Genomic DNA, 13,502 nt, shown 5'->3' on the forward strand with positions numbered 1-13,502 from the left:
GCCCGTGAGACCCAATGATTAATGCTTTTGTTTTGCTCCATTGAGGTATTGACAATGTTTGAAAGGACCGGCCCTCCCAAATCCTCATTAGAGGTATTTATTCCATGGAGAGGTTTTTCAATCGCCTTTAGCAAGAACGAATAACTTCTAACTTTTTTGTTACAAGAATTTTATATGCTTGCTTATGGATTCTCGTAATTTAGCACACTTATGCAGGTTTTATTCAATGGCATGCGAGCTAAAATACAAAAGAGAGTGTGATTAAGAGCTTGGAATGAAATGTTTGCTCTACAGGTCCTTACAGGTCTGGTTGCCCCCTCAGGTTATCTACACAGTGAGTTATCATACCATAAGATAAATGATCAGTAGAGACATGATATTTGTGAGAATTTGTGCATCAAAATAATTTTTATATTTTATAAATATTTGTTAAGAGTTCAGGGTTAAAGGAATGTTCTGGGTTCAATACAAGTTAAGCTCAATCAACTGCATTTTTGACATAATGTTGATTACCAGAAAAAAAATATTTTGACTTTTCTGTCTTTTTCATAAAAAGAAAAAAGAAGCATAAATCTGTTGCAGTGAGACAATTACAATGGATGTTAATCGAGTCAATCTGTTCATTTAAAAATTCAAAGTATAGCCGCAAAACACAAACAATATTGTTGTTAACATGATTTTAATGTGATACAATTGCTTACTAAACTTTTCTGTGCAAAGTTATATCCAATTTTACAACTTGGTTGTAATACTAAAGTTTTAACAGAATAATTGCTTTTATACAATTCTAAGCTTTAAATTTCTGCTTTTAACCCCTTTAAAAATGATCCCATTTACTTCCTTTGTAAGTGCCTGTAACAGGACTGGTCCATATGGGAATGAGGAAGCGTGGTTTAGGTATCTTCAAACATCTTTATTCACGAAATAAATACTAACGTATGGGTAAACACTCTTCACGCGTCACACTCCTGTACATCACTCTCTCTCTCTCCCTGGACTCTGGCGTGAGCTTCTCTTATCGCTCTCCCCAGATTACTGCAACAAGAAACAGATTTTAGACCTAATTATCACCCAGGGATAAATCCTTACCACTTGCCCTCTCCCGGACGGATGTTCAACCACGCCCTCGCCACAGTGCCTCACTGAAACCTCAATTTACATTTTTTTTATTAAAAATAAGATAAAAAGAAAAAGGACAAGTCAATAAATGTTTGTGGTAATCAACATAATGCCACAAATGCTGTCTATTGAGCTTAACTTTTATTGAATCAAGAATATTCCTTTAACATGTTTGCCATGTGGCTAAACGTGTAGACACAAACGAGCATGTGTGTGGTTAAAGTGTGCAGAATATATTGGTTTAGACTCCAGACTTGTGTGCGTACATACTGCAGTGCATACTTGTGTACATCATATTTATACGATACAATCTGAGATGTTTGAAATTTATAGAGCCTTCTGCCTGTCACTGCTCACTGGTGCAGAAAAACATGAAATGGTGTGATATGTAACATAACAAATCCCTTCTCATGCTCCTTGCAGGTTAAAAAGGCCTTTTTTGCCCTGGTAGCCAATGGGGTTCGAGCCGCCCCTCTGTGGGAGACCAAGAAACAGAGTTTTGTGGGTAAGTATAGTGATAAACTGTGAAATCAAATATGGCACCTTTTGATTTTAGTGGCAAGGGACATTTTTGAAGGACCTGATCTGATAAATCTTGAGGAAATGGGTATTATGGATATTACAATTCTCAGTGCCCATTGGAAACTTTCATCTTATCAGTATTTTCCTTATATTTAATATATATATATATATATATATATATATATATATTAAACCGCTGGATTGTAAGTGGAGCTGGTCTTTGGCAGACTCTCTGAGGGAGTGTAATATATACATTTAGATCTCTGGCTTAGAGAAGAGATTCAGATGGGAGATGATCCTTCCAGTCACCCTCACAGCACTCAGCAGTCCGCTGATACAGTCTTTATCTGTTACCATGACAAAACCTACTCAAAATAGAAGTGTGTACTGACTGGAGTCGCAGTGTTTTCCTCAGGCTCGGCTAGTTGGTGAAGTAATGATCTCTCTGCGAGTTAAATGAATTAGCAATCAAGTGGAAACATTTAAGAGCTTTCTATGAAATAATGTGAAGGAAATGGGCAGTCAATTACTGCAGTGTGAAATTAAAGACAACATAAAACTTCATATTATTTCACCCAAGCGGCCATGGTTACTTTACAGCAGAAAAAAGTAGTTTCAAAAGCAGAACAAGTTATTATATTTTTCATGGAAAAAAAGCTTTACAATAACATGTCCAAGTTATTTGTGCACAGTAAGAAAAGCTAAAAGGCATATTGTATTTGCTTTCATTTTTGGTTCACCAAAAATTAAAATTGACCATTTTAAATGTTAAATTTTCTCACATTAAGTTGTTCCAACCCCATATGACTTTCCCTCTTTTAACATTTATAAAAATGTTTCTGCTGTTTTTTTTTCTTCCATTCATTTAAAGTGAATTGGTTACTTGGGCTGTGAAGCTTCAAAAATGACAGAAAGCACCATAAGTGTAATCCCATATGATTCATGCAGTATATAAAGTCTTCTGAAGCCATGCGATAGCTTTGTGTGAGAATCAGACTGAAATGTAAGTAATTATTCTCTGAAAATCATTCCCTCCACCATAGCCCTCAAATATTACCAAATATACATTTTTGGGGTAAACCTTTCCTTTAAGAGATTCTGAATAGAGTAGATAAAGCAACTCCTCTTTTAAAATGTTTTAGTCTTATGTGAAAATGTCCTCTATAACCCAGTTTAAATCTGCCTTCATCCCAGGAAACTTGTCCTCTCATTATAAAGAAGTCATGCTGGCAGACCAACCACAGGGATTGAATGAGTCATATTTGAGGAAACTCATGAGTGTCCTGAGAGAGTGACTCTGACTGATCCACAACACACCTGCACACTATTAGAACACGCCAAACCATGTGACTCTTTCCAATGAAGACCAAAGAAACATGTATCAAATATCTAACTGTAAATAGACATCCTCAGGGGTATATAATGACAGTCCTATTCACTACAGACTCAGTAGAAGTATGACAGGTAGACTAAAGGAGTGCCAGTTTTCTGTTAAAAATGATATTATCCATTTAGTCTTGGCCTGTCCCTTTATGTAGCCAGCGGTGCACAAATTTGCAAATGGACTGTTTTGTTAGATTTGTCTGTTCTTCTGAAGCTGCTGGTCTTCCGTTCTACTTTGGTCTACATAAGCCTGTCAGTGTTGATAAAGTACCAATTTGAGTGTTTCTAATGTGCTGAGTTATTTACCTTACTGTAAATACAGGCCTTACTAGATTCCTGTTTATTAATGCAGAAGGTTAAATAGAACCTGTGTGTGTATGTCAGATGGAGGGGAGAGTGTGCAGGTGGAGGCGTGGGCGGTGATATTAATTAGAAAGGATTATGAAACGTTCCCTCTGATGGTCTGTTAGGAGTGTCTGTGAGACTAACTCGGTTAAAGCAGTAATTCCAAGTGCATTTTTCATGCCAGCGTAAAATCTACCTATCTGTAGGTGTATGCGCGCAAACTAAAATGCCTGTTGTCGTAGAGTGATTTTTAAGTCACTGCAAAAGTGGCCAGTGGAAGAAGTTGGATTAAATGTTTTGATTTGTTATGATTCTTTTACCACTTTGTTATATTTACTATATTTTTATTTAGTTTGAAATGTAATTTGTCAGACATTTTACATGTTTCGTTCTATTGCAGCTTATGCTAAAATGCTTTAAATTCTTTTTTTTTTCACATCATTTTATATTCCATACCCCATAATAACAAAGCAAAAACCAACATTTCAAATTTATTAAAACATCTCTCTCTCTCTCTCTCTCTCTTTTTTTTTTTTTTTTGTTTTTTTTTTTTGTTTTTACTGTGTACAAATAGCCTCTTGTGTAATGGGTGGTCCAAAGTAACAGTGAAGAGAGCTCATAGTTTATTCCCATTTACAACAGTCAATATTTTTTGTATCTTTTGTCTGCAGGCATGCTAACCATCACAGACTTCATCAACATACTTCACAGATACTACAAATCACCCATGGTACGTCATGCCCTTATGTTGTTGTTTTTTTCTGGATTTGGGAATTTTAAATAGATTTTCTACAGGAAGAAAATTTTAGCCCTAAATATAGTCTTTGCATGTTTGTGAATGGCTGAAATATAGTCTATGGCCCAAAATATTGTCTGTGCAAGTAGGTGAATGGAAACTTTGTCCCAAAAAGTGTCAGAACGTAGGTGTGGTATAGTGAGCATTAAGGGTTGGGGAGTAACTGAATACATGTAATGGGATTGCGCATTTAAAAATACAAAATATTACAAACTGTTTTCCACTACAGTTACAATTTAAATAATTGGTAATCAGAATACAGCTACATTCAAAAAGTATTTTGGTTACTGAAGAGATTTGTAACAGTTCAAGGATGGGCAAGGAGGAAGGGGAACCGGCTGAACAGTAAGCAATGTTTTAATGTCAAACTTAAACCTTAAAACAAACATAACAAACATAGGCACACGTGCAACATGGCCACATGTGTCTCTCTCTCTCTCTCTCTCTCAAACTGGCTCGTCTTTATCCCTCTCCCGGCTGATTAACGCGATTCAAGGCCAGCCTTGTGTCCTCATGGCCCAGCCCCACCATCCTCCGCGTCTCAAGATTACTTTGCATTTTATTGTGATTTGTTTCAGTAATATTTAGTCTATTCAGTTGGAAAACATTTATACATATAAATGATGCGATCCAAAGAGCGTTTGAACAGCCGTGAAACACTTTCTTAGGATGTTACATTCACATGAGCAGACAGAGAAGTTTAGAGCAGCAGAAATAGAAATAAACCTTGTGTAAATTGTCTTGTGAACATTTAGCTTTATGCTAAGCTAAAATGCTGGTTCTAGCCATTTTACATGCACCTGTTACTAGACATAATCATATTTTTTATTAAGAAAATCCACATTGGAACATATAATTTTGTTCTCTCTCTAGAAAGATCTTATTCTTGTGAAAACATTTGTATTTTTTGGGGGAAAATATCAACAACAAAAAATTCTTAAAAGTAGATCAGTTCGCTTTATCTCATTTTATCTCATTTTAAAGCCACACATCATAAGATATAAGGTATTTTTAATATGTTTTGTAGTCAAAACAAGTGAAAAATCTGCCATTGCTAAGAAATAATCCAAAGTATTTAGATTATGTTACTGGCCTTGAGTAATCTAATGGAATACATTGCAAATTACATTTACACCATGTAATCTGTAGTGCAATACATTTTAAAAGTACTCCCAACCCTGTGGGCATTAGTCTAAACTGTGTTCTATGGTGAGTTTCCTCTTTAAGGTCAATTACTGTCATGGTTACAGTTTAAAGAGAACGTTCCATGTTATTTATAGTTAGTTAAAGGTATAATTCACCCAAAATTTAAATTCTCAACATTTACTCACCTTCATGCCATCCTAGATGTGTATGGTTTTATTTATTCTGCTAAACACAAATTAAGATTTTTAGATCTGTTTGTCCATTCAATGCAAGTGAGTTGTGGCCTGAACTTTGAGGGTGCATAAAGCATTTAAAGACAGAAAATGTTTTATCCATACCACTCCAGTAGTTTAATCCATGTCTTCTGAAGCAATAAGATGGGTGATTAAACAGATCAATATTTAAGTCATGTATTACTGTAACTCTCCACTTTCATTTTCACATTCTTTTTCTATGTTTTTGGCAATTTGCATTCTTCGTGCATATTGCCACCTTCTGGGTAGGGATAATATTTTATAGTAAAAAGGACTTGAATATTGATCTATTGATCACTATCACATATATCGCTTAAGAAGACGTGGATTAAACTACTGGATTACTTTTATGATGCCTTTTATATGCTTTTTGGACCTTCAAATGTCTGGCCACCATTCACTTTCATTTAATGCACCTTGCATCATAGGTAAACATCTTATATACATTTCTACATTTAGCTTTGCAAGCTGGCAGATGGGCTGTTTATAGAAATGAGTCTTTATTTGAGGTTTACGTCATTTAAAATACCCTGCAGAGCTCCACTAGTCATCCAGCACCCATCCAAAAACACTCCTTCATTATTTGTTGGACTTTTGTGCTGACAATCTCTCCAAAGATTTGTGCTTGCAATACAAAGTCATTTAGGTTTTACAATAGAGGCAACTAGAAAATGAACTGCTTTTTTTGCTCACATCATTTTTGTAGTTATTCTGCTGTAATCTGATGATGGGTTGTCAGATTTTAGTGTATGACTCCAAGCCTCAAATCCACAGTAAAAATTCTCCTGCTCCTCAATAGTATTATGCTCCCAAGCCCTCTTTTGTTCTCAATGTGAATTCATATAGATTCATATGGGAATTTATGAAAGCGCAGAGAAACCCAACAATTACGCTGAATAGAGCATCATCCCCACTTATTTATGATGACAGGAACATCAGTTCCTTTCTTCAGTGACAGGAAGCAGTTGAGAATGCTTCTTCCTGTGTTTAGAACAAATGCACAACTGTGGCTTAATTAGTTAATGTGCATGTGCAACATTTATGGCAAGTAAGCTGCAAAATGATTTGATGTCAGAATTATCACTACATTAACATATGACCACCCAAATTTACATATCAACACCTATTCAGTATTTGGAAACTTCCCCAAATCTGATGAACGTCATTGCGAAGAGGTCAGCCAATAATAACAGGTAATTTACACCTTGGTCTTAGCGGTGCAGTTGCAAAAACGGAAAGTGCTCACACGCTGTCTGAATTAAATGGGCTAGTTAACACTAAATTACAACTGTGAAACCTTGACTAACATTATAGTTTTATACATTATTTATACATTAAATACATTCTAGTTACAAAAAGTGTAGAATGTGTCCCCTTTAAACATTGTCACAAGCTCCTAATTCACCATGCTCACTAGCTCTTCCCATCATTCCTCTCCAAATCCTTCAAGAAATCATGAGCTTCAGCATTGACCCAGTTTCCTCTCCCATTGGTCATTATCACACACTGAAAAGTGCATACACGCATGCAAGCACTCATGCCCACAGTAAACATTAGCTAACATATGGAACCAGGAGCCTGTGCATTCCCTGTTCATCCCTCCTTTCATGATTGGTCATGTGGGTTTAGATGTTGCCCTACATCAGCAGTGTGGTGGCTGCTTAATTGGAGCCCTGATGGGAAGCCTGATGCTTAGTTGATCTTTCACTTTCACTCCGTCAGAATTCTCACTTTTAGCCTTAATGGTCGGAACTACACTTGTACCAGATTACTTTTTTGCAGTTCAAGAAATCCATTGCACAAAACGAGTAGACTTTTGTGTGAAATGTACATGGGTCAAGAGATATAAAAAGAGCATATCATATTACACCTCAAATTAACAGTAATAAATATGAAATTATATTTTGCTCATAGAAAATGAAGCATTTTTAGGACCAATGTGATTTTTGTGTTTTGCAAAGTTTGCTGCTTCAGTATTTGTATATTATTTTTTCACAGGTTTCTATGGTATTCTGGAAAACAATGATAAGTGTTTCATAAGTTTTAAAGGATTTTACTGGCAAAAACATTAAATATATGTAAAGAGTCAATATTTACAGTGTTGACCCTTGTTCTATCAGCTTCTGGGCCAAATCCTGACTGATGGCGATCCATTCTTACCTTATTAGTGCTTGTAGTTGATCATTTGTGGGCTTCTGCTTGTCCACTCACCTTTTGAGGATTGATCACAGGTTCTCTATGGGATTAAGATTCGGTGAGTTGCCTGGCCACTGATCCAAAATGTCTATGTCATGGTCTCCGAGCCATTTCATTATCATTCTTGCCTTGTGATATGGTGCTCCATCATGCTGTAAATTGCACGGATCATCACCAAATTGCTCCTGGATCGTTGGGAGAAGTTGCTCTTGCAGGACGTTTTGATACCATTCTTTATTCATGGCAGTGTATTTGGGCAGAATTGTGAGAGAGCCCACTCCCTTGGATGAAAAGCAACCCCACACATGGATGGTCTCAGGATGCTTCACTGTTGGCACGACACAGGACTCATGGTAGTATGTTCCTTTTCTTCTCTGGACTATCTGTCTTAATCAGAGAAAATAACTTTACACCAGTCTTCTGCTGTCCAATCCTTGTACTTCCTGCAGAATTTCAGTCTGTCCTCAATGTTTTTCTTGGAGAGAAATGGCTTCTTTGCTTCTCTTCTTGACACCAGGCCATTGTCTAAAAGTCTTCGCCTCACTGTGCGTGCAGATACACTCACACCAACCTGCTGCCAATATTGAGCAAGCTCTGCACTGTTGGTGACACGATTCCGTAGCTGACTCCTCAGGAGGAGATGGTTCTGGTGCTTGCTGGACAATCTGGGATGTCCTGAAGCCTTCTTTACTGCAGTTGAACCTCTCTCCTTGAAGTTCTTGATGATCCAGTAAATAATCTTTCAGGTGCAATATTCTTTGCAGCAATTTCCTTGCATGTGAGGCCCTTTAGATGCAAAGCGATGATGGCTGCATGTCTTTTTTTAGAGGTAACCATTGCAAACAAGAACACAATGATTAGAGGCACTTCTTCCCTCCTTTTATAGCAATCAATAGAGTGATTTCACCTGACTAGTACTCATTCACACTTTCCCAGGTGCTGCTGATATGTTTAGTGAAATTATGTTAGCTGGACATTTTGTGCCAGGGCCAAAAAACTTTGAAATTTTAGATTTTTGCCAATGAAGCTTAGAAGCAATGCATCTGAAAATTTTGCACAATAATCTAGAAACAATGTGAAACAACACCACAATAACTGAAGCAGAAATCTTTGCGAAACACAACATTTATCTCACTGCCAATACTTTTGGCCACGGCTGTATACACTCACCTAAAGGATTATTAGGAACACCTGTTCAATTTCTCATTAATGCAATTATCTAATCAACCAATCACATGGCAGTTGCTTCAATGCATTTAGGGGTGTGGTCCTGGTCAAGACAATCTCCTGAACTCCAAACTGAATGTCAGAATGGGAAAGAAAGGTGATTTAAGCAATTTTGAGCGTGGCATGGTTGTTGGTGCCAGACGGGCCGGTCTGAGTATTTCACAATCTGCTCAGTTACTGGGATTTTCACGCACAACCATTTCTAGGGTTTACAAAGAATGGTGTGAAAAGGAAAAACATCCAGTATGCGGCAGTCCTGTGGGCTGAAAATGCCTTGTTGACGCTAGAGGTCAGAGGAGAATGGGCCGACTGATTCAAGCTGATAGAAGAGCAACTTTGCCTGAAATAACCACTGCTACAACCGAGGTATGCAGCAAAGCATTTGTGAAGCCACAACACGCACATCCTTGAGGCGGATGGGCTACAACAGCAGAAGACCCCACCGGGTACCACTCATCTCCACTACAAATAGGAAAAAGAGGCTACAATTTGCAAGAGCTCACCAAAATTGGACATTTGAAGACTGGAAAAATGTTGCCTGGTCTGATGAGTCTCGATTTCTGTTGAGACATTCAGATGGTAGAGTCAGAATTTGGCATAAACGCAATGAGAACATGGATCCATCATGCCTTGTTACCACTGTGCAGGCTGGTGGTGGTGGTGTAATGGTGTGGGGGATGTTTTCTTGGCACACTTTAGGCCCCTTAGTGCCAATTGGGCATCGTTTAAATGCCACGGCCTACCTGAGCATTGTTTCTGACCATGTCCATCCCTTTATGGCCACCATGTACCCATCCTCTGATGGCTACTTCCAGCAGGATAATGCACCATGTCACAAAGCTCGAATCATTTCAAATTGGTTTCTTGAACATGACAATGAGTTCACTGTACTAAAATGGCCCCCACTGTCACCAGATCTCAACCCAATAGAGCATCTTTGGGATGTGGTGGAACGGGAGCTTCGTGCCCTGGATGTGCATCCCACAAATCTCCATCAACTGCAAGATGCTATCCTATCAATATGGGCCAACATTTCTAAAGAATGCTTTCAGCACCTTGTTGAATCAATGCCATGTAGAATTGAGGCAGTTCTGAAGGCAAAAGGGGGTCAAACACAGTATTAGTATGGTGTTCCTAATAATACTTTAGGTGAGTGTGTGTGTGTATATATATATATATTATACACACACTCACACACACACACACACACACACCCATTGTATTTATTTTTTACATTTAAGCACCCATCTGATTACTGTAATGCAAGGGGGATAAATTATTCAAGCATTATGAGAATATTATTTATACTTTATATATTAAAAATTCTCTTGTTTTGGTCCAGGTACAAATTTATGAGCTTGAGGAGCATAAAATTGAAACTTGGAGAGGTAAGATATCCTAATGCCTTATTATTTTAGGTGCTGCGCTACTGTTTGCATTCTATATTAACATTATTTTCCTTTTTTCTACCAACAGAGCTTTATCTACAAGAAACATTTAAGCCTTTAGTGAACATATCTCCAGATGCAAGGTAAGCAATTTCATTATTACATCAACACACAGTAATTATTTTATGCCTTATTATGGGAATTCCTTTTGGCTGATTTTATATGACAAAAAGGAGCCTTTTCGCTCCAGGTTTTTATTGTACATCATATAGCGAGCCTTCTTTAAAGGGATAGTTCACCCAAAAAAGAAAATTCTCTTATCATTTACTCACCCTCATGCCATCCCAGATGTGTCTTCTGCTGAACGCAAACAAAGATTTTTAGAAGAATATCTCAGCTCTCTAGGTCCATACAATGCAAATGAATGATGACCAGTCCTTTGAAGCTCTTAAAAGCACATGAAGCCATCATAAAAATAATCCATACAACTCCAGTTGTTAAATCCATATCTTCAGAAGTGATGGGGGGAGGGGGTTATTTATGTCCTTGTTTACTATAAATCTCCACCTTTACCTTCAGTTTACTAAAGCACTTTTCTTCCCTAAGTGTTCTGCTTCTTGTGTTTTTGTTGATTTGCGTTCTTTGTGCATATCACAGGGAGGAGAATTTATAATAAATATTATTTAAACATTGGTCTGTTTCTCACCCACACCTATTATATTCCTTCTGAAAGCATGGATTTAACCACTGGAGTTGTACCGTAATTTCCGGACTATTGAGCGCACCTGAATATAAGCCACACCCACTGATTTTTAAATAAAATATTATTTTAAACATAAATAAGCCGCACCTGTCTATAAGCCGCAGGTGCCTACCGGTACATTGAAACTTTACTCAGGCTTTAACGAAACACGGCTTGTAACAAAAATAAATAGGCTTTAACGAAACACGGTGTGGCAGCGGGCGTGGTCAAGCGCCGTCCGAGAGAAAAGCGGTAAGGCGCTTACACCTGAGCTAAATTATGTCTAACACCGGTGTCTAATTTGTCACCGTGTGACAGTTTTCCCAAGAAGGACACGTGAAGCAGGGCACTTGAAATTAGACACCGGTGTTAGACATAATTTAGCGCAGGTGTAAGTGCTCTTACAGCTTTTCTCTCCCGGACGGGCGCTTGACCACGCCCCCGCTGCCACACACGGCTTGTAATAAAACATTTGCAGTAAACAGTAGCCTACCAAGAAAGTCATTGGTCACTATCTTCCTCGTCCTGTGCACTGAAACCACTGAAGTCATCTCTTTCGGTGTCGGAGTTGAATAGCCTCAGATTAGTTGTCTTTTTGCACTGAGTCAATTCCTCACACTGCTGTTTCCAACGTCTTATCATCGACTCATTAAGACCAAGCTCCCGTGCAGCAGCTCTATTTGCTTTTCCAACAGCCAGATCAACCGCCTTCAACTTGAAAGCAGCATCATATGCATTTCTCCGTGTCTTGAGGGTGACAAAATGACTACCGTAATCAGAATGATGGGAAGTTTGAGCGCGCTCGATGTAATCTAAACAGTAAACAAAAACAGTTGTTTTGACCTTAACCCGTTCGGCAATTTCATTGGTCTAATGAAAGCTTCACGCTGCCAAAAAACTCAGCACGTCACCGAATGTTTTTTTTTTTTTTTGATAAAATTTTAAAGCGGGAAAAATCCATATATTAGCCGCGTCATTGTATAAGCCGCGAGGTTCAAAGCGTGGGGAAAAAGTTGCGGCTTATAGTCCGGAAATTACGGTATATGTGCTTTCTGGAACTTCAAAGGTCTGGTCACCATTCGCTTGCATTGTAAGGACCTGCAGAGCTGAGATTTTCTTTTCTGTTCAGCAGACGAAAGTAAGTCATACACATATGGGATGGCATTCACGTGGTCACTGTAGTGAAATCGACTTTCTCTGTGTTTGTGTGCCTTGTGTGTTTCAGCATATTTGATGCTGTGTATTCACTGATCAAAAACAAGATCCACAGGTTGCCAGTCATCGACCCCGTTAGTGGAAATGCACTTTATATTTTGACGCACAAGAGGATCCTGAAATTCCTTCAGCTGTTTGTAAGTGCTGTTTCAAAAGTCAAATTTCAAGTTGATATGTTGTTTGCTCAACTGGGCTGGCATTGAAATGTGTTTGTCCCCTGTTACTATAACTGTGTGCAAGAGAAATAAAAAATGTGTAGTGGAGGACAGTAAAAGCACAACATATTCTTAAAAATCTAGTTTTGTTTTATTGTTATACATGTATGTTAATTGGCATGTTTAGTGGCTGTGTGTATGTGTTTGGGTTCAATAAATGATGTAAGAAAGTGCCCTGTATAGAATTTTCACAACACATAAATTTACAAATAAGAATCTTGAGCTTTAAAATGTTTCATTTGCAAAATGCAGTTGGGCAGACATCAAAGATTATTCCACAGGCTAGCTATGATTTTTTTAGCATGATTAATCTATTCTGAAGTCCAAAATAGACTCAGTAGTTTGTACTTGTGGGGCTCAGGTGTGCGAGATGCCAAAGCCTGCCTTTATGAAGCAGACACTGGAGGAGCTGAGCATTGGGACCTACAGCAACATCGCCTTCATTCACCCTGATACACCTATCATCACAGCACTAAGCATCTTTGTGAAAAGGCGGGTGTCAGCGCTGCCCGTGGTGGACGAGTCGGGTAAGCTCAAAGAGTAAAAGTCGACAGTTTCCCCTTAATGTCCATATTTATCCTAAAATAAACCTGTGCAAAAAATATATGTGTAGTACATGTTTCTAGATTTATGATGCTATTAAGGCTGTTTTCAGACCTGTAGCTTGTTTGATTTGTTCCAAAACAGGGGCTACAATTGTTACAATGTTGCATTTTCTTTCCTGGTTCCGTGCCCTTTCACAAAGCAGCTTTTCAAAATGGACAAAAACTGTGTTAATAAAAGTCACATGGGAGAAAACTATCCCCTCACCTATTTTTGAGGGATTTAACTCTACATCAATACTGGCTTACCAGTATTCAGTGTCATAGGCTGAAACACCACTAGATGGAGCTGTAATAGCCTGCTTGTTTGTGAATAAGCTATTGAGTTGTCATGTCAGGTTTTACATTATAA

The 13,502-nt window shown here is 38.0% G+C and overlaps 1 protein-coding gene across 8 annotated transcripts in view; it reads left to right on the forward strand.

The window, feature by feature from the left end:
• Positions 1-13,502, forward strand: part of LOC127634560 (5'-AMP-activated protein kinase subunit gamma-2-like) — an 81,596-nt gene that overhangs the window by 62,264 nt on the left and 5,830 nt on the right. For all 8 annotated transcript variants that reach the window (XM_052114169.1, XM_052114173.1, XM_052114170.1 and 5 more), the window contains 6 exons: positions 1,543-1,624; positions 4,041-4,099; positions 10,331-10,376; positions 10,465-10,519; positions 12,344-12,470; positions 12,910-13,075. In XM_052114169.1, the coding sequence (XP_051970129.1) occupies positions 1,543-1,624; positions 4,041-4,099; positions 10,331-10,376; positions 10,465-10,519; positions 12,344-12,470; positions 12,910-13,075 (535 nt within the window). The remainder of the gene's footprint in view (positions 1-1,542; positions 1,625-4,040; positions 4,100-10,330; positions 10,377-10,464; positions 10,520-12,343; positions 12,471-12,909; positions 13,076-13,502) is intronic.

The sequence above is a fragment of the Xyrauchen texanus genome, chromosome 41 (genome assembly GCF_025860055.1).
Source record: "Xyrauchen texanus isolate HMW12.3.18 chromosome 41, RBS_HiC_50CHRs, whole genome shotgun sequence".
NCBI classification, from domain to species: Eukaryota; Metazoa; Chordata; class Actinopteri; order Cypriniformes; family Catostomidae; genus Xyrauchen; species Xyrauchen texanus.